The 24,440-nt window shown below is 42.6% G+C and overlaps 1 protein-coding gene across 1 annotated transcript; it reads left to right on the forward strand.

The window, feature by feature from the left end:
* Window positions 1–173: 173 nt before the first annotated feature.
* OGFOD1 (2-oxoglutarate and iron dependent oxygenase domain containing 1) lies at window positions 174–22,814 on the forward strand. The gene is made up of 13 exons (XM_047078428.1): window positions 174–377; window positions 2,003–2,148; window positions 5,965–6,011; window positions 9,072–9,172; window positions 12,911–13,027; window positions 13,606–13,697; window positions 13,906–14,034; window positions 14,551–14,664; window positions 16,096–16,175; window positions 16,442–16,755; window positions 21,279–21,401; window positions 21,899–21,957; window positions 22,463–22,814. The coding sequence occupies exons 1-13, from the start codon at window positions 224–226 to the stop codon at window positions 22,622–22,624; spliced, it is 1,638 nt and encodes a 545-aa protein (XP_046934384.1). The 5' UTR covers window positions 174–223; the 3' UTR covers window positions 22,625–22,814.
* Window positions 22,815–24,440: the final 1,626 nt, after the last annotated feature.

The raw sequence follows: 24,440 nt of genomic DNA on the forward strand, positions 1-24,440 counted from the left end.
GCTGGCCTAGCCCAGCACCACTGGGCCAATCGCTGATGAGATGACTGCAATATCTGGAGTTTCCATTGGTAAATCAGGAATAGGCTCCTCCTCCTCTTACTTTCGCACTTCCTATTGGGCGGTGCTGGGAAACACGGGATAGGGGGCATTCTGGGAATTGCAGTCCGCCCAGGAAAGTATAGCTGCTTAATCAGTGTGGCGTGGGTCTGTAGCTTAAGAGAAGATGAATGGGAAACGGCCAGCTGAGCCGGGCCCCGGCCGTGCGGGGAAAAAGGGAAAGAAGGAGGTGATAGCGGAGTTTTCGGATGCTGTCACGGAAGAAACCTTGAAAAAGCAGGTGTCTGAGGCCTGGAGCCGCAGGACGCCGTTCCGTCACGGTAACCGAGTGCTGTGAAGGGGGAGCTGCTGCGCGGGGTCTGGGGGCCTCTGAAAGTCCTGCCACTCGAGCCGAGCCCTGGGCAGCGGGGCCACAAGGGAAGAGTCTCTTGGAGACAGTATGACTTTGGCCACCTCTGACTCTCCTGCTATCCTCTATCATCCCAAGTTCGGTTCGGATTTAGAAATCTGAGAAGAGGAAGAAACGTAGGCCCGAGAGTTTTGGGAAGCAGAGGGCATGCAAGTTCGTAGTTCCTCCGAGGGCAATGATCGCTTATCCCAAAATAGCGTAGCCAGAGCATTTGTTGTGAGCTGCCAGATAGTTGGCACCTGCGCTTAATCGTTTTCACACGCCTATAGGTCGACTGCGTGACTTATGAAAGCAAACAAGTGTTGAGCAAGGGGAGGAACCCACCTTGAACGATTCCAGCCTCAGCCTCAGATACCACCTTAGGGGATAAGAATTCTGCTTAATGCATCATGCTTTCCCTTCTAGAGATTGCCATGATTTTGCTTTCAGTTGTTAAGTACTTTAAAGAGGTGAGTCCTGGGTGTCTGGATGCACATAGAAAGTGATAGCTCTATACACGCAGGGACTTGTCAATATCCTAGGCTGTAGGATGGAAATAGGGATAGTGTCTACCACAGCTTGCTGAAGAGATGAAGTGAAGTCGTGCGTCTACAGCATCACTGTGTTTGGCACGTGGTCGGTCGTGGTGGTGGTGACTATTATTAGAAGCAGTGGGTAAAATGTTGAGCTAGAAATCAAGGCATCGGAAAGTTATGCTTGAACTGATTTTAAAAAAAAAGAATGTTGTAACTTCCTCCAACAGTAACTTGGGGAAAGAAAAAGTAGGGTCAATGAAAAATCACCAGCCGCAATTGTTATTGTCACTTTTTAAAAATGTATATATTTTGAGAGAGCAAGCACAAGTAGGAGAGGGGCAGAGAGAGAGAGAGAGTCCCAAGCAGGCTCAGCACTGTCCAGCGCAGAGCTGGACTTGGGGTGGGATCCCACCAACTGTGAAGCTGAGCTGCTATTCTCGTTTTTTTTTTTTTTTTAATTTGCTACTCTCATTTTAAGTGTGGGGGAAATCAGTAAAGAATCAAATATATTCAGTTCAATAGCTAATCTTTGAACTAAAACAGAAACGAAAACAAAAAAGCGGGTAGCCTGGGTGGCTCAGTGGGTTAAGCGTCAGATGTCGGCTCAGGTCACGATCTCGCAGTTTATGAGTTTGAGCCCCGCTTTGGGGTTGCTGCTGTAAGCACAGAGCCCTCTTTGGATTCTCTGTCCCCCTCTCTTTCTGCCTCTCCACTGCTCACTCTCTCTCAAAAATAAGTAAACATTTTTTTAAAACTCAAAAAGGAGTACGAACCTTAATTTAGTGATATCACCCGTACTCCTTTTAAGAATTAGTATTTTAAGAACAATATTTTTTAAAAGTAGCATTGAATGCGTAAAGAAAAAAGAGAGAGCTTATAATTCTTCCTCCAAATCTTAGACTTTACTTACTTGATTTCTGAGAATTCACAACCATTCCCTTTTGTATTCTCTCGCTATACCACTTGGGGGTCAAAAATATAAAAGGAGAAAAAGCCACAAGTAATGTTTTCCTTCCAACAGAGGCCATTGTCATGGACATGGAACCCTTTCTTCACTGCGTGATCCCAGACTTCATCCAAAGCCAAAACTTTTTGGAAGGGCTTCAGAAGGAACTTTTGAACTTGGACTTCCATGAAAAGTATAACGATTTATATAAGTTCCAGCAGGTATTTATGTCCCTTTCACTCTTCCACTTCAGAAATTAATTGACCACAAAGCCATTCATTACCTTTGGACTTGAAGTTTTAGATTGGGTTTGCCTTGGAGGGTCCTTGCCTTGACATTGTAAGAAACATTCATTGATTTCACATAAGCTTACTGAGTGTTAACAATGTATTAGGTGCTATAATTATTGCGTGGGACTCTCTGACAGTCTCTGCCCTGTAAGACTTCAAACTCTAAAATACAGTAGAAGTGATAACGATGGCAACAGATAGTCAAGAAATACAGTAAGCCGGTAAGTTAAGTACATTATAAACAAAGGGGATCAGGTACATTTTGGGGATTGATATGCTAAAGAGAACTGTATGTTGGAAAATAATAACCATTTAAATTTTTGAGTTCATGTCTGTATTTTAGGTGGCATGATGTATTGCAGCATGTTGCTCACTGCAGAATGTCCAAGGAGAGTTAGGTCTATTCCTTTTTTGGTGGACGGTTTAATTTGGCAGGAAAGACCATGTCAAAATCATGGCTGGATTTTCTACTCTTAGAAGACAGGGCCTAGTCTAGGTATGGAAATCTAGATCATTGGTTTCCCCAGATTTGGGGGGAATATCTTTTTAGTACATGGTGTACATCACTCTTAGAAATCCTTTATAAAACTTCATGGACATCAACCCTCAAGAATCACAGGATAAAATGAAAAAGATGAAGACCTATTTTGTTTACTTTGCATTTACCCTTTGATTCCTCTTTATCTGGGATAAGAGAGTAAATAACAGGATTTCTCTCTCTTTTATTCTTTTGCACTAGAGCTGATTGTGTCCCCCAGTATGTCTATCTTTGGTCCTTACACATATGATTGAATTAACCACATGATAAAGTACACAATATAACTCTTAATAATTCAGGAAATCCAGTTAATATTAAGCTTTTATCCTTAGTAAAGTTACATAGGTTAATTAAAACCACAATGATCTGCCTTTGTAATTATTATCAACTTCAATCACAATAAATCTCTGTTAGATTTAGGGCCATATGCATCTCTGATTACTAAAATTGAGAAATAAAGCTGGTTTTTACTTAATGCAGTTTGGTGGATGAAAATACTTCTAACTGTAAAGTCAGTGAGTGGGAAAATAATAAAAAGGGCCCTGGGTAATGAGGAGGGGAATAAAAGATAACTTTAGATCACATGGGTGTTTGATGGAATTCTACTGGGCTGTGAATAATATTTACTATGCTCACTTTGGGACTGAACTTCATCCTAAGACAGTAAATATAAAACCTGCTTTCAGTCTTCTGCCCCTTCAGACTTTGTTTGTATCCCCTTTGCTTGTGCTATGAATTGCCTTAATTGAGTCTATGATACCTTCCAGCCTTCCTAACAGTATGTCATTAAGAGTGGCCTGATATTCTGTATATTTCAGAACAAACATTATTGAGTGCATGCTTTATGCCATGCTAAGTACTTTATTAATTCATTAAATCCTCAGTCCTATGAAGGAGGTACATTAACTATTCCTCTCTTACAGATGAGGGGACTACATCAGTTTTTCCTTCTCTTCCGGATCGTTCCCTTTGACATATAAAAGAAAGATGTTAAGAAAAAAGTGCTCTTGACCTGACTTTGCCCTTCAACCACCACCCTATTCCTCTGCTCCTCTTTTTTTTTTTTTTTTTTAATTTTTTAGAGAGAATCTCAAACAGGCTCCATGCTCAGTGCAGAGGCCAGCATGGGGCTCGATCCCATGACCCTGGGATCATGACCTGAGCCTAAATCAAGAGTTGGACGAGTGAGCCACACAGGCGCCCCTCTCTGCTCCTCTTGACAGTAGAGTTCCTTATAAGGTGTCTGTACTTTTCTTAAATATGTCTTCTCCCATTCTCTGTTAAGCCCACTTTTCTTCAGCCTTTCACCTACAACTCCACTGCAGCTGCACTTGTCAAGCTCACTCTCGACTTCTTCTACGTTAGTAAATCCAGTCAGTCATCAGTTTTGAGGCCTCATTTTACTCCACCTCCCAGCAGCACTGGAGCTACTATGTTACTCCTTTCTCCTGGAGACATTTTCACTTTACTGTCCGGATGCCTTGGGGCTTCCTGCTACCATCCTGGCAAGTCCTTGGTTTCTTTTGGTAGGCTTTCCTTTTGTACCTGACTTCTCAATGATGGAGTACTTTAGGGCTTTGCCCTTGGGCCATTTCCAGGGAGACCCTCGCTTTGCCTCTATTCTTGGATATCTGTTCAGTGTCTCACACCTAAGTCCAAAACTAAACGCCTGATCTTCTCCCCCTAAATCTGTTCCACCTGCAATTTTACCCATCCCAGTTAATGGCAACTCAATCTTTCCAAGGGACCAGGCTTAAAAACCTTAAGGTCCTCTCTCCCCTCATACCCAGTTTGTCAGGAAATTCTGCAGGCTCTATCTTCAAAACCTATCCAGAAAAACCCACTTCTTTCCATTCCAGTGCCAACAGCCAACACCTGGCCCAAGCCATCTTTGTCTCTCATCAGGATTATTCTATCAGTCTATTAACCATCTCCCTGCTTTTACCCTTGCCCAGCTCCACAGTCATAGCCGTTGTGTTATTTTAAAACAACAGTGGACCCAAAAGAATTGAAGACACGTTCACATAAAACTAGTACACAAATGATCATAGCAGCATTATTCGGAATATCCAAAAAGTGGAATCAACCCAAATGTCCATCACCTGACAAATGGACAAATGAGTGTGGTCTGTCCACACAATGGAATGTTATTCAGCCAGAAAAAGGTATGACGTAGTTATGCTGCTGTAACATGGAGGAGAGGAGGAGACTTGGAAATGTGCTGAGAGAAGCCAGCCACGCAAGGCCACAGACTGTAGGATTCCGTCCATATGGAATGTCCGGAATAGGCAAATCCATGTAGAGAGGCAGAATGTAGATTAGCAGTGGCCAGGAACTTGGGGGAGAAGGGTATGTGCAGTGACCACCTGATGGGTACGGGGTTTCTTTTTGAGGTGATAATAAATGTTCTGGAACCAACAGTGGTGGTTGCACAACATGGTGAATAAACTAAAATCCACCGTATTACATACTTCCAGATGGTTAAGATGGTAAATTTTATGTTACATGAATTTTATCCCAATTTTTAGCAATTTAAGTGGGATCCCAATACTCCCTTGCTCAAAAATTCCCATGGTTCCTCATTTCTTTGTCAGAAAGCCAAAGTGCTTAGAACAGCTCTAAGGTGACCCCTTACCTCCTTGGTCTCATCTCCTACCACTCTCCCCCGTACTCTCTCTGCTCCAGCCACATAGTCTCCTTGGATTTCTTGACTAGGAAATGCTTCACACTCAGGACCTTGAATCCTCTGTGCCTAGGTATTCCCTTGGACTGTTTCCCAACCTCCTTCAAGGCTATGCATCCCTCAGCGAGGTCTAGCCTGGCCACCGTGTTTGTACTTGGAAGCCCTTCCCCATCTTGAGCATGCCTACTCCCTCATACCCTGCTGGTTTTCCCTGCGCATTTGTCCCCTTCTTTCATACTGACCACTGTATTTGTATGTTTATTGTCTGTCTCCCTCAAAAATAACATAAGCTCCACTGTCACAAGTGTTTAAGTATTTGTTGAATAAGTCACAGGGGGGTTAAGGAAGTCGCCCGAGTTGCAGAGCCGCCACGTGGAGAGACCATGCGTCAAACCCAGGCAGTCTGGCTGCAGGGCTGGGCTGTTACCCACAATGCTATGCCACCAGGGCACTCACTGAACTGCTTTCCTCTGTGTGTCTCATATATGAAGGAAATCTTTTTTTTTTCCTCTTTTTTATGATCAAGTCTGATGATTTGAAGAAGAGAAGAGAGCCTCACATCTGTGCTTTAAGGTAAACAACTGGTGCTATTTGTCAGGTGCAGGAAGTATTATATAATAACACTTTTGTAGAGGAGGAAACAGACTGAGAGATGAAGTAAGTTCTTCAAGGCTTCCTAGATGAAAACTGAGGGAGCTCAGATACAAGCTCAAATCAGTCTGATTCCAGGGCCCAGTTTCTCAATGATAAAATGTTCAACCTTGTTAGTAATCAAGGAGACACTGCAGGAAGCATTTTTCAACTATTAAGTTGGCAAATATTCAAAACCCCAGTGTTGACAGTCGTTTAGACCCCTTTATGCACTGCTGCCGACTTTCTTAGATGATGGTTTTGAAAGATGTATCAAAACCCTAAAAATTATGCTTATAATTTTGTAGTGTAAGTCCACTTGTGAGAACTTATCCCAAGAAAATAATTAAGGATGAGCTCAAAAATTCCATAGAAGATTATGTGTTGTAATGTTGTTTAAAATAATGAAAAACTGTATACAAATTAAATGGCCACGCACTGAGATTTACATAGTTAATGGCACAAATGTAAAGTGGAAAACTCTACAGCTGTTGGCTATGACATATGTGAATTTTAACATGCGAGTATGATAAAGTTAAACCCTATTTCACCAATTCTAAGATACATTTTCTTTTTTCCCATTTTAGCACTGCTGAGATCCAGTGTCTCACAAATTACAATGGTGTCCTAGTTTAATTGGCAACATTTTTTTAAGTGAAATGTAAAATAATACTACTTCTTACAGACAAAGGCATATTAGAGTCAATGAAATACACTTGTCAAAAGAAAAGATGTTAAAACAACACACACAGTGTGAATGATCTTAAGAAAGATATATATTTGGCTGTGTGTATACCAACGGAACGGCAGAAGAATGGGACGTTTAAATCTGGCTAGTAGGATTTCAGATTTTTTTTAACAGTTTTTTTTTTTTTACTTCTGGAGTGTTTTTTTCCCCAAGTTTTGCTACAATAAACACATGTTACTTTGGGGGGGGGTTGTTTTGTTTTTTAAGTTTATTTGAGAGAGAGTGCATGTGCACACGATTTGGGGAGGGGCAGAGAGAGAGGGAAAGAAAATCCTAGGTAGGCTCCATGCTGTCAGCAGTGAGGTGGGGGGAGAGCCCAACATGGAGCTCGAACCATGAGATTATGACCTGAGCCAAAATCAAGAGTCAAGGACACTTAACAAGCGCCCCTTAGCACGTGTTACTTTGTAATAACTTTTTCATCTATACAGAATTTCTATATATGATGGCAGTCTGCACAGATTGTTATTTCTTCCAAATCCTGAACTATTGCTTATGTATTAATTGTAACTCATAACATTTCATATTTATTTAGACCTTTCATTGTTCCAAAGAGAGGTGATCGCGCTTTAAGGCATTATTATCTCATTAGCTCACAGCACGCCTCTGGTAAGCATTTCCTATGGGACTGAGGTTCCATTCTATACACACAGGGTAACAGCTGGATGGTGTGTGAGAGACAGCAGTCCTTGGTCTTTATAGAAAGGTGACCTTTCGATCTCGCGGTCCGAGAGTTCGAGCCCCGCGTCGGGCTCTGGGCTGATGGCTCGGAGCCTGGAGCCTGTTTCTGATTCTGTGTCTCCCTCTCTCTCTGCCCCTCCCCCGTTCATGCTCTGTCTCTCTCTGTCCCAAAAATAAATAAACGTTGAAAAAAAAAATTTTTTTTTAAAAAAAAGAAAGGTGACCTTTATCTTTCCCAGTTGGATTCTGCAATTTCTCTCTTAAATACAATTAACAAGTGAGAATAATGACAGAAAATAACCCTGTCCTCGTGACACCCTCACAGAGTGACTAGAGGAAGGGCTTTTTATGGAATAAACTTGAGGAAGCCAATGTTACCAGTAAAAGAAGGATTTAAGGCTTTGGTAATAGTTGTTTAAAGCATCAAGACTTTGCAGAATTGTTTGCCACCCACATCTCAAGCCTGGTTCAGCACTTTGCTCTGCTGGCTCATTCCATGTAATTTGCAACTGTTTTTAAAGTTATGTGGCACTTCTGGGTGAACTAACGTAGCACAGTAGTTTACAGAAATTTTTTGGTTTGGTAATGTATAGTGCAGAAGAGGTACTCAGTATTAAAATCTCAGATCAGCCTGAAGACTTGATATTTAGGAATAGCACAATTGCATTTGGTGGGAATTTCAATTGTGTACATCTGGACTTAGAGGATCCCCAAAATATTGTCTGTGTGTGCAAAATGTGAACTAATGTAAATCCTTTCAAAATGATATAAATTCATCAAGATTAACAGAATTTCAAAGTTGATCAGCTGAATGAGTTATAAATTGTATTAAAGAGATTTCTGTACAAAGAACCACATTAGGTGGTAAAAGGAAATGGTCAGCATCTTTTAGTGGTATCCTGCTAGCATCAGAACCTCTTTGAAAGGGACACCTGGGTGGCTTGGTTGGTTAAGCACCTGACTTTGGCTCAGGTCATGATCTCACAGCTCGGGAGTTCGAGCCCTGCATCAGGCTCTGCTGACAACTCAGAGCCTAGAGCCTGCTTCAGATTCTGTGTCTCTGTATCTCTGCCCTTCTCCCATTCTCTCTTTCTCTCTCTGTCTCTCAAAAGTAAACATTAAAAAATAAATTAAAAAAAAAGAACTTCTATGAAAGATTTTCCTGAGTGCCACATAGTTAGCATAATATAGACTGTTATTGCAACTTAAAGTTTTTAATCTACAACAGTGTCACCTAAGTGGTCATTAAACAGTGGAGCCAGTTTTAGTGCTGAAGAACATATCTAAAAATCAGTAACCTCGGAATGGAACATCAGTGCAATAAATTATGACAGAGGCCAAATCACTGCCATGATAGGGCATGCCATAAATTTAAGAGGAAGAAAGTAAAATGAAACAGAGAAAAAAAGATTACAGTAGATAGATTATATTTATTTCTCTTTATTTCAGTTCCAAGTCCTAAACTGTGCAAGTTTAAAGAATAAACTGCAGCCTCCAGGAAAAAGTAGTTGTGGCCTAGATCCAAATGGAGGCCTCACTGCAGCCTAACAAGTGATCTTTGTTTACATTTCTAGGAAAGTTCTGTTTGAAGATTTCCGGACTTGGCTTGCTGACATTTCCAAGATTGACCTGGAATCAACTATTGACATGTCCTGTGCTAAATATGAATTCTCTGGTAAGAAAGATAAAGCCCTTGACATCTGGAAGTCTTAAAGGCTTTAACTAACAGTGGCAAGAAGATAGCACCAGTGTGCCAGAATCCTGGGCTGCGTGTCCCCGCGTAGCATTAGAATCTGCTCAGTAAGGAACACTTGACCGGCTCATATACCGAAACGCCCACCTTCCTGGAAGGTATAATAAGGCAGGGGTTGTCTTTGGTGGAAATATGAAAACTGTTGACCATATTTTCCGGAAAATGCTGACATTGCACATGCACACCCGCTTTGTGTACAGTATCAGGAAACTCAGAGGTGATGTTGTAAACTCTACTCGTAGAACCACATTCTTAAGGGAAAAAACCTCAATATAGAAGGATACAGCGTAAACCTTGACAGTCCCCTTCCCTTTCTTTTTGTCCCCCATCTCTTCAGAGGGATCCATTGTCACCAGTTCCCTTTGGGAGCATGTAAATGTCTTTTTGAAAACATGTTTGGTTTTTTGTCTACAAGAAAAAGCATTTCGTTTTGTGTTCCTGAGTCCAGTTTTGATTTGGGTTTACTCTCACACAATATAAAGTATAATTGGGGGAAGTATAAATTGGTAGCAACTTTTTTTTTTTTTTTAATTTTTTTTTTCAACTTTTATTTATTTTTGGGACAGAGAGAGACAGAGCATGAACGGGGGAGGGGCAGAGAGAGAGGGAGACACAGAATCGGAAACAGGCTCCAGGCTCTGAGCCATCAGCTCAGAGCCTGACGCGGGGCTCGAACCCACGGACCGCGAGATCGTGACCTGGCTGAAGTCGGACGCCTAACCAACTGCGCCACCCAGGCGCCCCTGGTAGCAACTTTTTGAGGGTAACTGAGTAGTACACAGGAAGAGTCCTATCATACGCCCTTTTTTAAAAAAAAAAAAAACTTTTTCTTTTCAACTGAAATAACTTCAAACTTCTAGAAAAGTGGCAAGCATAGTACAAATAACGTATTTCCTGTTGGACTTGGTTGCCGTTCTGCCCCATGACCCCCAAGTGATTCCTACAACAAGGACATTCTCCTGTATGATAATGATAAACCATCAAAATCAGGAAGTTGAGATTAATCCATGATTCCCATCTAATCCTCAGGCTCCATTCAAGTTCTATTATTTGGTCCTTGATTGCAAAAGGATCTAGGGGCGCCTGGGTGGCTCAGTCGCTCGAAATGGCCGACCTCGGCTCAGGTCATGATCTCACAGTTCGTGAGTTCAAGCCCCGCATCAGGCTCTCTGCTGTCACCCGGAGCCTGCTTCAGATCCTCTGTCCCCCTGTCTCTCTCTGCACCTCCCATGCTCGCTCCCTCTCAAAAATAAATAAACAAAAAATAAATAAAATACGTGTTCAAAGGATCCCGTCCAGGATTGCGTCGTGCATGTAGTTGTCATGCCTGTTTGGACTCCCTCAGTCTTTCCTTGACTTTCATTGTCTTAATGCTTCTGAAGGTTTACAGAGGAGTCATTTTGTAAAGCTTCCCTCAGTTTGAGTTTGTCTGATGCTTCCTCATGATTAGATTCAAGCCATGTGTTTTTAGTAGGAATATTACAAAATTAATTATGTGGGTTTTTTTTTGTTTTTTTTTTTTTTACTGCATCTTCTCAAGTGGTATGTGGTTTCTGTGTGTCATAGTCTAGTGATACTAACTCTGATTACTTAATTAAGGTGGTGGCTAATGTCAGGTTTTTCATTTTTTTTTTTTAATTAAAAAAATTTTTTTAATGTTTGTTTATTTTTGAGAGACAGAGCACAAGTGGGGAAGGGGCAGAGAGAGGGAGACACGGAATCTGAAGCAGGCTCCAGTCTCTGAGCTGTCAGCATGGATCCCAACATGGGGCTCAAACCCACAAACCACAAGATCATGACCTGAGCTAAAGTTGGACGCTTAACCGACTGAGCCACCCAGGTGCCCCAGCATCCTCTGATATTTCTTGCTGGTTGCCAAACGGGGATATTTTTCAATAAAAAATCATTTATTTTACATTTATTAGTTATTCTACTGTAAAGGAAACATCCCCCTTTTCCCATTTATTTATTCATGTATTTATGTCAGTGTGGATTTATGGATTACTGCTTATGTAACGGGCTATAAGCAGTTGCTGTCATTATACTGATGCTCATATTGTCCCTGATTTGATCAAGGGGAGCCCCTTTAAACTGACTTCAGGTCCTTTTGATGTGTCCCCATCATTCTTAATATATCTTACTTTCTAGCAAAACAAGATTTTCCAGGCTTATCTTACATTTCCCCTGCTCTAGATCCAGAGTTGGCCATTCTTCCAAAGAACCCTAGTTCCTTTTAGTGAAGAATGATGCTTAAAAATCAAGATCTGGGTGGCTCAGTCAGTTAAGCATCTGACTTCAGCTCAGGTCATGATCTCACAGTTCGCGAGTTGGAGCTCCACATCTACTACTGTCAGTGCAGAGTCCACTTCAGATCCTCTCTCTCCCTCTCTCTCTCTACCTCTCTCTCTCTCAAAAATAAATGAACATTAAAAAAGAAAAAAATCAAGGGGTGCTTGGGTGGCTCAGTCAGTTGAGCGTCCAACTTTGGCTCAGGTTGTGATCTCACAGCTTGTGAGTTCGAGCCCCGCATTGGGCTCTGTGCTGACAGCTCAGAGCCTGGAGCCTGCTTCAGATTCTGTGTCTCCCTGTCTCTCTGCCCCTAACCCACTTGCATTCTGTCTCTGTCTCTCTCAAAAATAAATAAACATTAAAAAAATTTTTTTGTTTAAATCAAGATCTGGACTGTAGGTGTTTTTGCTATTAGGGTGTCACCACTCCCAGGCCTTTCAGTGGAAAAGAGGCAGCAAACACATATGCACATATACACACACATGTGCACACACGTGCATTTACACTTTTGTGTGTTTCAACATCTAGAAATATGTAGATATCTAAATATCTATATAAACATCTACACATATAGGAAGCTCAATTCACGTTGATTCCTGCAGTTGCAATTCAACACTTTAGGTTTATCCCAGATTTTGCCATTTCCGTATTTGTAATTTCCTACCTCAGCAGTAAGAACCATGGCTTCCATTATCTTCAATAGATTTCTTTATCAATCGATCATGATCCCTCCATGTGTGAACATCTCAGTTCACCATACCATGCCTTCCCTCCCCTGCCCTACACAGATGCCTGCCTTGCTCAGTTCCACCAAATGGCCCTTAGAAGTTTTAGCTCAAGAAATAAATGGGAATCAGTACCAAAAGGTCTATGTACAGTGATGTTCATTAAGGCAAATGGAGACAACTTAATTAACAAGTGGAAGATTAGTTAAAGGGGAAGGAAGATAATTCATAACCCGTATGGTATACTACGTGGCCATTAAAAAGCATGACAGGTGTGTATACTGATGTGGACACTTACCATGTAATAAAAAGGCCACAAAATAACCACTGTAGGATACTGTTTTTTTAAAAGCAAATGTATGTAGGAAAAATACTGGAAGAATATATGCAAAAATACTGTTAGTGATTCTCTCTGGGGTCTGTCCCTATATGTGCCCTTCAGTGCTTTTGGAGTCCCCCGTGTTGCCCGTTTTATGTCTCCAATTATAAACCAGGAGAATAAGTGTCATTTTACAGCTGGAGGAGTTCACATTACAGATGAGTATCAAATGGACTGATATTAAATGCTGGATGCAATCAGCTCCAGCTGCTCCTGGAGCTGCTCCTCGCGGTGCGGGACGTTAAAGTGTGCTTTGCACTGTTGCAGATGCCCTCCTCTGCCACGACGACGAGCTGGAAGGGCGCCGGATCGCCTTCATTCTTTACCTGGTTCCTCCCTGGGACAGGAGTTTGGGGGGCACCCTGGACCTGTACAACGTTGATGGTAAGGCAAGTGCATGCTCCTTGGCACTAGCCACTTCTGAGTTCTTACATACAACATGTGTACTCATCTAAGGAGGCGGAAGCCATTCAGTGGGGTGACAACCGCAGGGGAAGGGATGTCGGCCCTGACAGCTGCCTCTAAGTTGTGCTTCAAGTCGTCATTACTCCAGAGATAGAGTCCATTAACAGGACTCGGCAGACCCTACTTCTGAATACTGACCGCGGAAAGGTAGAGTGCGTGTACATTCGCCTGGCACCGTCAGTCTGCTAGGGTGAATCCATCTGACAGGAAGCCAGGGCTATTTTCTAAGGACCGACACCAAATGTTGACTCTGGAAAACTTTCCGAATTTATTCCAGCTCTCATCAATAATAGAGGGATGGCGTAGTGAGAACAGATATCACCCAGCAGAACCAGCAAGTATGAGGGAGACAGATGGAAGGGGGTGGTGGTTTGGGATCTGCAGGGTACGTCTAGTTCCCCCTAGAAATCTGAGAATTGTCGGAGTGAAACAAGGCGGACTGGAATTGGTTAACGATAACGAAACCACATTTGTGGTTGTTTTCTCTCCTGGTGCAGAACACTTTCAGCCGAAGCAGATTGTCAAGTCTCTTATCCCTTCATGGAACACACTGGTTTTCTTTGAAGTGTCTCCAGTATCCTTTCACCAGGTAACGGTTGTAAACCACAAATATATAGAATGTAAGGATCATACTTTTTAGTTCCCCGTTAACAAAATGTGACAGCTTCCCGATGGACCCCTGTGGCCAGATAGTGCCCACATCCGTTGTGATGGATCTGGAAGTCAGTGCACCCTGGCTGGTGACCTTCCCCCTTATCTGGTGTGTTCATTCATGTGCTGCTGGCCTTTCTTTTCAGGTGTCTGAAGTCCTGTCTGAAGAAAAGTCACGTTTGTCTATAAGCGGCTGGTTTCATGGTCCTTCACTGACCAGACCCCCCAACTACTTTGAACCACTTGTACCTCGGAGCCCGCACATCCCACAAGATGTAAGGATAAATGCCGGTTGTCGGGCCTCTTCTCTAGAAGCTGTAGCATGTAGGGGCGCCTGGGTGGCTCAGTCGGTTAAGCGGCCGACTTCAGCTCAGGTCATGATCTCACGGTCCGTGAGTTCGAGCCCCGCGTCGGGCTCTGTGCTGATAGCTCAGAGCCTGGAGCCTGTTTCAGATTCTGTGTCTCCCTCTCTCTCTGACCCTCCCCTGCTCATGCTCTGTCTCTCTCTGTCTCAAAAATAAATAAACGTTAAAAAAAAAAAAAATTAGAAGCTGTAGCATGTCGTTTGTTTTCCTGGTAATGAAACTAGACTTTACATTTGCTCTTCCGCTCTTCTTGGATAAACTTTTGATAGTATCTTTTCTCAGGCAGAGTTTTCTGGCTCTTTTATGTGTAACAAGGAGGAAATTATAGAGTGAGGATTTGCATATATTTTACTGTTATGAAATGACATAAGTGCAAAAGCAATAAGAACTGTGAACTCATATTTGGCATCTGCTCCTTCTTTTAAGCATGAAATTTTATATGATTGGATCAACCCTACTTATCTGGACATGGATTACCAAGTTCAAATTCAAGAAGAGTTTGAAGAAAGGTCCGAAATCCTCCTAAAGGAGTTCCTTAAGGTAAGCCAGCATATCCTGTCCAGTATATCTTGGGGACATCCTAACAAAATCTCACTGTTATAACAACTTCTGCTTTTGTCTTTCTTCTTGGGTGGGTGCATAGGCATCATTAAAGAAGTTTTTTTGTTTTATTCCTGATTAGAATATTTTTATCACCCTCTTCTTCAAATAAAATATGGAAGCAGTACTAGCAGCCGACATAGGTAGCAGTTGTATGCTTAGTGGGTTAAGAGTCCCTTGGGTGTTCCCCAGTTTTCTAAAATCTTAATGGTGCATACACACACACACACACACACACACACACACACACACAACTAGCCTCTAGGCTGAGAGGGAGTTGTATGTATTTTCCTTCCTATTCATTTGGTGAATATGGTTCACTATAAGCTCATTGCTTTTAGTAGAGAGATTATTAATTGGTCAACCCCTTTTAATGAGCATTTGACAAGGATGAGGTAGCCCATTTCAGTGGCAAGGGAACTACATCAGAAGTCAGAAGGACTCTATGTTCATGTCCTGGCTCTATGGTTTTACTAACCCGAGCAAATCACTGAATCTCTCTGAGCTTCCATTTCATCATCAATTAAACTGCAATAGGACCTGCCTTGCTCATCTTGAAGAGTTACTGTGAGGGCCACACGAGATCATGGATGCTGGTGTGGTGCTTCACAGTGATCCTGCTCCCCCCGGAAGCGCAGTCCCAAGAGCTGTTCCTCCATGAGAAAGATAAAGGTTGAGATGCTACGTTCTGTCTCTCTCTCTCTCTCTCTCAGAATTTTAAAGCTGACATTAGCATATTAAGGAATTTGAGAAGCATAGTAAATAAACTTGTTTGACCCTATTTTACTGAGCTTACCTAAATCAGGCTTTGTGATCCTTGTTCCTGTTTTACAGCCGATGGGACTGCAGTGTTGAGAACATTCCTTGGGAAGCTACATTAAACAACTATAGAGAAAGCCTCTTGAGCATATTTCAACAGATTATTCAGCTTCTTGCTCTGTTCGTGGCTTATTTTATTTATAAGGCTGATTAAATAAAAGTGAGGCCTGCAAGAGATTTTCGTTGTAATGACATTGGCTGTTTTGCAGCTTAATTTTTTTCCCCTCATATGTTCTGGATTGAAGTCTGTATTGTGATCTTCATTTTATAAATTCAGGCGACTGAGATGTTGAGCAATTTGACATAAGACCTACAACTGCTAAAGGAGATAGTCCAGATTAACACTCAAATCTCTTGGCTAAGGCATGCTGATGATTTATCCAGTCTTTGTTCTGGCTTCACTGTATCAGGCCCGGGGTGGGGGTGTGAGTGTTGGCTGGCCCTTTTAGGAATCAGCCAGAATGATTCTGCAGAGCTGCTCCAGCTGCAAGACCAGGTGTGGGACTACAGGGAGAGTCCCTGACTGTTTTTTTTCCTGTGCTCCTTTTCCAGCCTGAGAAATTTGCAGAGGTCTGTGAGGCTTTGGAGAAAGGAGATGTGAAATGGAGCAGCCGAGGTCCCCCTAACAAAAGGTAGAACCAAGACATTTGCATTTAGCACCTGCCTGTTGGTCAGCCAGGCTCACCTCCGATAATAGGACATTGGCCCCGGTGGTGTTCCGTCCCCACGGCCATCTGGTAACAGGCCCCGAGAGAACCTCACTGTTAGAACAACTGGTGATTCAGTGAGCTATGCCAAGGTTTAGGCAGCGGGGTACAAAGCTAATGATCGGCTTTTATTCCATGCGTGATATTACGTCTGTGGCTTCGATGAACAACTTGGCATCGCTGCTTTCCAGGTTTTATGAGAAAGCGGAGGAGAGCAAGCTTCCCAACATCCTGAAGGACTGCATGGAATTATTTCGCTCCGAGGCTCTGTTCTTGCTGCTCTCCAACTTCACAGGCCTGAAACTCCACTTCTTGGCCCCTTCAGAGGAAGATGAGGTGGAGGACAAAAAGGAGGGCGAAGGCACCTCTGCAGCTGATCACACTGAAGAAGGGACTAGCCATAGCTCCCCTGGGCCCCAGAGTCCTCAGACGGCCGTCAGCCACAGCAGCCAACAGAGCAGTGAACAGACAGACCCAGAGTCAGAGGAAAACGAAGCCAAGAGAGGTAAGCTGTCGATATGATTTGTCCTTGTGTACCATTAAGCACTCACTAGTCAATCATTTATTCACCCAACAAATATTGCTTGCGCATCTGCTCTATGCTAGGCCTGTTTCAGGAACTGGAGGACAGAACAAACAAGGTCTCTGCTCTCCTAGAGCTAATATCCTAGTAGGAGAGGACAAAGATTAAACGTGTACACGAACCACAAGGACACATCAAATAACAATAAGTGCCATGCGGAAAACTTTCGTAGGGTCACGTGTGAGGAACGACCGAGTGGCCTCTGAGGTGAATGGGCAGTTGGAAGAGCCTGTCTCAGAAGCTGCTATTTGAGCTCAGATTGGAATAACAAGGATCTATGGGAAGAACATTCTAGATAGGAGGAGCAGCTCGTATGTTTTACTAGGCTAAAGATTTACGAACAGTGGACAGAAGTAGGACTGGCTGTGCCCCAAACTACTTTAAAACACAACATCATCAAGGAGAGGAAGGAAGGTGAGCAGCTTATGTCTGCTAAGGACCAATAGCAGGCTAAGAAAAACTTGTTTGCATTTGGGCATATGGACAGAGGAAATGATTATTAAAACTAGAGGAAGTCTAGGGGCGCCTGACTGGCTCAGTTGAAAGATCATGTGATTCTTTTTTTTGTTTTGTTTTTAATGTTTATTTCTGAGAGAGAGAGAGACAGAGTGGGAGCAGGAAAGGGGCAGAGAGAGAGGGAGACACAGAATCCGAAGCAGGCTCCAGGCTCTGAGCCATCAGCACAGAGCCTGATGCAGGGCTCGAACCCACAAACCGCGAGATCATGACCTGAACCGAAGTCGGACACCTAACCGACTAAGCCACCCAGGCACCCCAAGAGCATGCGACTCTTGATCTCAGGGTCCTGAGTTGGAGCCCCACGTTGGCTATGGAGATTACTTTAAAAAAATAAAAAATTTTAAATTTTTTTTAAAAAGTAGAGGAAGTCTTTCATCATCTACAAACAAGATGAAAAAGAGAAAAACATAGGAAATTTAAGAGGGAAGGCTTCTGTGGATTTGGTGACTGAGTAGTTACCAATTCAACATACATGTTTCAGTACCTACTAAACCAGTCGAGAAAATCTGTTTCCCAACTCCTCTCCTCAGTTTTACTCTCCCTGCTTCCGCTCTGATTTCTTGAGAAGGACCCCATGCAGTTAGAAGAGCAAGGACGAGGGATCACAGTGGAAACAAACCCCACAGTGTGACAGGGAAACCACAAGCATTGTAATGCAGATTCTGTGGCCTCCCAAACGGACTGACCTGTTGCTTTTGTCACCACAGATACTTAGAACACCAGACCCAGGTAGCTTTTCCTGTACTGGTCAATACCCAGCACTTTCTTTAATAATTTTTTTTAATGTTTTTTACTTTATTTTTGAGAGTGAGAAAGAGAGAGAGAGCAAGCAGGGGAAGGGCAGAGAGAGGGGTACACAGAATCCAAAGCAGCCTCCAGGCTCTGAACTGTCAGAGCCTGACATGGGGCTCCAACCCATGAACTGTGAGATCATGACCAGAGCTGAAGTCAGATACTTAAGTGACTGAGCCACTCAGGTGCCCCAAGATGGCCTTTAAGATAGAGGTTGGCTTTCCTTGATAATTGAAACTGGCATCTATACTTGGACCCTACAAGGAATCAGGTGAAGATCAGTGGAGCCTCAGGCGCTGTTTAAAAAGGTATTTGTTTACCTCTATTCCTTTTGGTTTCATTTTTATGGGAACCTGCAGCTTAGGAAAAAAAAAATCTATATAGGCGGCCAAAAGATGCTTTATTCTATTACCAAGCGTCTACTGTTATGGAAGACCCTGGACCAAAGCAGAGCAGGGAATACAAAAGGTAAACATGAAAAGTAACTGTTTGCAAAGTTTATCATCTTAAAAGGGTGGGGACCAAGCTATAAAGGAGCAGAGTTTTTATATTTTATTAAACTGGCATAAGTTCAAATTAGAGGCTTTATAACTTTAGGATGTTAAATGTAACCCATGTGATAACCAAAGAAAATAGCCATAGAATATACATAAAAGGAAACAAGAAAGTAATTTAAATGTTTCAATGCCAAAAAACCAATTAAGTACAAAAGACAGGAATGCAGGATATGGGGGACAAAAAGCTATAAGGCATTTAGAAAACAGGGCACCTGGGTCACTCAGTGGGTTGAGCGTCTCTTGATTTCAGCTCAGGTCATGATCCCAGGGTTATGGGATAAAGCCCCACATTGGGCTCCACACTGAGCATGAGCCTGCTTAAGATTCTCTCTACCTCTGCCCCTCTGCCACATGCTGTCTCTCTCTCTAAAATAAAAATATTTTAAAAATAGCAAAATGACAGAATTAATTCCCTCTTTATTAGTAATTATTATTTTTAAAAATTTGTTTTATTTATTCATCTTGAGAGAGAAAGCACAAGCGAGGGAGGGGCACAGAGAAGGAGAGACAGAATCCCAAGCGGTGTCCGCACCATCAGAGCAGAGCCTGATGCAGCGCTCGAAACTACAAACTGCGAGATTATGACCTGAGCTGAGATCAAGAGTCTGATGCTTAACCAACTATGCCACCTAGGCACCGCTCTATTAGTAATTACTTTAAATATAAATGACTATCAAAAGAAGGAGATTGACAAAGCAGACAGGAACACATGATTCAACTATCTGCTGTCAGTTAGTTGGTAATTGATACCCAGTTAGTGGGTATCAATTCAACATGATTGATACCCACATGGGGCTCACTGCTGTCAGTGGAGCCCACTTTGGGTCCTCTGTTCCCCTCTCTGCCCCTTCCCTGCTGTCTCTCAAAAATAAATAAACTTTTAAAAATGTTTAAAAAAAAAAAAAAGAATTTCTTTAAAAAAAAAATACTGTCTGCTATCTACAAGGGACCCGCTTGATATCCCAGAAGCAGAAAAAGATTGAAAATCAAAGGATGGAAAAAGATGTTCCATGCAAGTAGTAACCAAAAGAGAGCAGGAATGGCTATACTAATATCAAATAGACTTTATCTTTATTTTATTTATTTATTTTTTTTTTATTTTAATGTTTATTTTTTATTTGTGTGAGAGAGAGAGAGAGAGAGCAGGGAAGGGACAGAGAGAAGGAAACACAGAATCTGAAGCAGGCTGCAGGCTCCAAGCTGTCAGCACAGAGCCCGACACGGGGCTCGAACCCACAAACTGCGAGATCATGACCTGAGCCGAAGTCGGATGCCCAACTGACTGAGCCACCCAGGCGCCCCTATCTTTATTTTATTTAAATTTTTAAGATATCATACAAAGTGTCTTCTCTAACCACAACAGGATGAAGTTAAAAAGAAATGAGCTATCAAGCCATGAAAAGATACAGAGGAACCTTAAGTGCTGTTACTGAGTGAAAGAAGCCAGTCTGAAAAGGCTACTTATCGTATGATTCCAACTCTATGACATTCTGGAAAAGGCAGAACTAAGGAGAGAGTCAAATCAGTGGTTGGAAGGCACTAGGAGGAACGAAGGGATGAATTAGGTAGAGCACGGGGGGTTTTATGGCATTAAAACCAATTCTGTCCAATACTGTCATGATGGAGACTCGACATTACTCATTTATCAAGACCAATAGAATGTAGAGCACCAGGAGTGAACCCTAACGTAAACTATGGATTTTAGTTAATAATAATGTGTAGTATCAGCTTGTCAATTGTAACAAGCGAATCACACTGAGACAGGATGTTAATAAAGGAGAAACAGGAGGTAGGACAATCTATTTTTTTTTTATTTTTATTTTTTAATGTGTATGTTTGAGAGAGAGCGAGACAGAGCATAAGCAGAGAAGGGGCAGAGAGAGAGGGAGACAGAATCCGAAGCAGGCTCCAGGCTCCGAGCTATCAGCACAGGGCCCAATGTGGGGCCCAAATCCACAAACCGTGAGATCACAAACTGGGCCGAAGTTGGACACTTAACTGAGCCACCCAGGCACCCCTGCAGTCTGTTTAAAATTATAGTTATTTATTCATGTTATAATTTTTTTTTATTTTGGCAGCTAAATATTCTATCTGAAACTAACTGTAAAGAAAGAGAGCATCAACGTCCCCCCGACCAACAGTCAGACATGGTACATTTCTGACAGTCACTTTTTTTTTTTTTTTTTTCAACGTTTATTTATTTTTGCGACAGAGAGAGACAGAGCATGAACGGGGGAGGGGCAGAGAGAGAGGGAGACACAGAATCGGAAACAGGCTCCAGGCTCCGAGCCATCAGCCCAGAGCCCGACGCGGGGCTCGAACTCACGGACCGCGAGATCATGACCTGGCTGAAGTCGGACGCTTAACCGACTGCGCCACCCAGGCGCCCCATGACAGTCACTGTTAAGGCTAGTTTGGTGGAGTAATAGATCAGAACGATAGGTCAGTAGGTCAGAAATCATTATAGGAATGATTTCGCTTTAGTGCTGGATCATTCCTGCTTACTATTCCCTCGCAATCTAGCAGTTGTATCAAGTTATTTTAAATTTTTTCTGGCCTTCTATGGTTTTTTCTTAGACTCAAGTGTTCCCACATGCCAGGGGGAGTTGAGGCGTTGGAAGACTGGTCACTACACTTTGATCCATGACAACAGCAAGACTGAATTTGCCCTGGATTTACTTCTTTACTGTGGCTGTGAAGGTAAGAGTCAGGAAGTAACTTATGGAAACCAGTGAGCTGTTTCCATAAGAGGGGCAGTCTCTCCCGGTGATGCTCTCCACCTGACCCAATTCAGAAGTGATGTACCTTGGCCAGGATCACAGATCACAGAGGCACCCTGTTGGAAGGGATCTTGGGGGTCATGAACTTCAGTCTCCCCAACTCAAAGGATTTCTATCTGTGACTAAGGTATGGGGGATGTGGACCAAAACAGTTTCCCTCCAAGAACCCTCCCGCCCACTCAGATCTACATCTTTTATGTAATTTTCCTTCCAGGTGTATTTTACATTTAATTCTTAGTTTTCACTCCTTATTCGATGTTGGTTGAACAGTAAATTCCGGCTTGTAAGCCATAGAGTTGGTTACCACTAAGGTCCCAGAATCCCCAGTCATAGAGCAGCCTGATATGGGCGATGTAAGTAGATGATGGAAGTCTTGTAGGAAAAGCTTTCTGATTGCTGTTTGTCTTCCCTTTTAAGGCTGGGAGCCAGAATATGGCGGCTTTACTTCCTACATTGCCAAAGGTGAAGATGAAGAGGTAAGTTCCTTCTGATAGCAAACTATCCTTCTTACTTCTTAAGGAAGCTTTCATTCTTCACACACCCAATTTTTATGACCTTCTGCCAGTGTCCTTAGCTGATAAATGCATGATGGTCTGCCTGGCACTGGTTCTGATTTCTAGTAGTAAGTACTCAGCAAGGAATAAAAATGCCAAAGGGTAATCACTAGGCATTTATTCTACCCTATTGAGAAATTCCATAGAAGTTAAGAGTTGATGGTGCATTCCCATGAAATCTTTGGATATAGTAAGGAATAAACGCAGGAGGTAGAACCTTTCTGGGTATGTATTGGAATGGGATCCGTTGGGAAATGCCTTGACAGCTAGAGCAACAGCGCCTCCTCGTAAAGGATCTTTTAAAAGATCCCCTGTCACCAGTCTGAGTACATGATGTGAAAACCATCTGTTCCGTGGTGAATCGTTGAGGAAAAGCATTGAGAATAAGTTCTGTGCTCTGATGTGACACTGTATTCACTTATTTCAGCTGCTAACAGTGAATCCGGAAAACAACTCTTTGGCACTGGTCTACAGAGATAGAGAGACTCTGAAATTTGTCAAGCATATTAACCACCGAAGCCTAGAACAAAAGAAAGCCTTCCCAAATAGAACAGGTTTCTGGGACTTCTCGTTTGTCTATTACGAATGACAGGGCTGAGCCAAGCTGAAGAAAAGAGATCCTTCCTCAGTACTGGGGAGTGCGGAAGAGCTAGGCATCACGCGGAGAGCTACAAGGTGGCCTGTGTGACCGTGTCTTCAAAACTGCGTGGTAGGACTCATCGTTATTGTCTGCAATCTAGGCCTTGAGCTTGGAGCCAGGTATTTCTCTCTTGATTAAAAAAAAAAAAAAAAAAAAGCTTTTTTGTCTTTTTTTTTTTTTCACATTCAGTTTTTCATTTTCCATATGGACTTCCTTAGTGATTTTTAAAAAGCTTTTGTGTGTGGTAAAATACACACATAAAGTGTACCATTCTAACCATTTTTAAGTGTATACTTGAGTGACATTAAGGATATTCACATGGTTGTGCAATTGTCACTACCACCCATCTCCAGAACTTTGCCATCTTCCCAGACTGAAACTGTCCCCACTAAAGAGTAACTCCCCGTCCCCCTTCCTAGCCCCTGACAGCCACCATGCCACTTTCAGTCTCTGTCTCCGTTCATACAAGTGGAACAATACAATATTTGTCCTTCTGCAACTGGCTCATTTCACCTAGCATAAAGTCTTCAAGGTTCATCCATGTTTCCAGTGAGTGTTTGTTTTTTAATACTCATAAATGACTGCTGATTCTGTCCTTCCTAAGCATACCGGTTTAGAAAGTTACAGAAACTTCTGTCCTGTTCTGGGTGGGCTCATTATACTTCCTCCCAGTGCCTATGGCTTTGTTTCACTGTGACTCCCTTAGGACAGTGTGGACTTAAATGATGATGGTATTCCTGCCTTGGTAAACACCGGGCCCCAAACCACATGGCCCCTGAGACTTCTGAGTGGCTGCTTGTGCCATATGTCATCGTTCCTGGGGACCCACTGCTTTTCCATCCTGGAGTTGTGGCTCCTGTATAACTAGATGATTCTAGCCTCGCATGTGTCTTTCCTGTCCCTACTCTCGGTTCAGCTATAAAATGAGTTGCCTGTTTTTCTTTAAGAGAACAGATGCTAAAGGCCACATCAAAATGCCAAGAGGCTGTCCATTTTGTTACATTCTCTTCCCTGAACTGGTGTGAGGCTTATGTGACAACTACCACCTATACATGGGGGTGTGTACGAGGGAGGGTAGTGGTTGCCGCGTCGTTAGCTGCAAGATGCTGTTCTCGTTCCAATACTGTCTTTTCGTTTCCTGTTTTTTTACATTGATTACCAACTGTTACCGTAACTTTTATCTGGGATTTTATTAATCAGTAGGAAAAGCATTGGGCTTTTACCTTCTTTAATCTCCTAATACTTCGAGTACTCCCTCTAAAGTTGGCATTTAAATGAAGAGAATGAGGTTCACTTCCTTTAGGTTGATGGTTTCAAGATTTTTTTGATTTTGTACCCCAGATAGATAGTATCTAGATAGATAGGGATAGCTATCTAGAAATTTTACACATGTACGAATATTCAGTATTGTCATAAAACACTAATTTTTCTCGGGTGAGATGAAAAAGAAGTACCTAGAACTAGCTCTAACGTATTCCCACACACACACAGTACCGGGCCAGTTTACATGCATACTGTTTATTTGGTGTTTTTTCAGTTTATGTATTTTGAGAGAGAGACAGGGAGAGAGCCAGCAGGGGAGGGGCAGAGAGGAAGAGACAGAATCCCAAGCGGGCTCCGCACTGTCAGATCCATGAGATTGTGACCTGAGCCAAAACCAAGATTCAGACACTTAACCGACTGAGCCACCCAGGCACCCCCTACATGTCTGCTGTTTTGGAGACCAGAATTCTTTCACCACAGGGGCGCCCGGGTGGCTCAGTTG

This window comes from Lynx rufus, unplaced genomic scaffold, assembly GCF_022079265.1.
Source record: "Lynx rufus isolate CCGP_SWC_20201006 ecotype Redwood Valley unplaced genomic scaffold, mLynRuf1.p SCAF_16, whole genome shotgun sequence".
Classification (NCBI taxonomy): domain Eukaryota; kingdom Metazoa; phylum Chordata; class Mammalia; order Carnivora; family Felidae; genus Lynx; species Lynx rufus.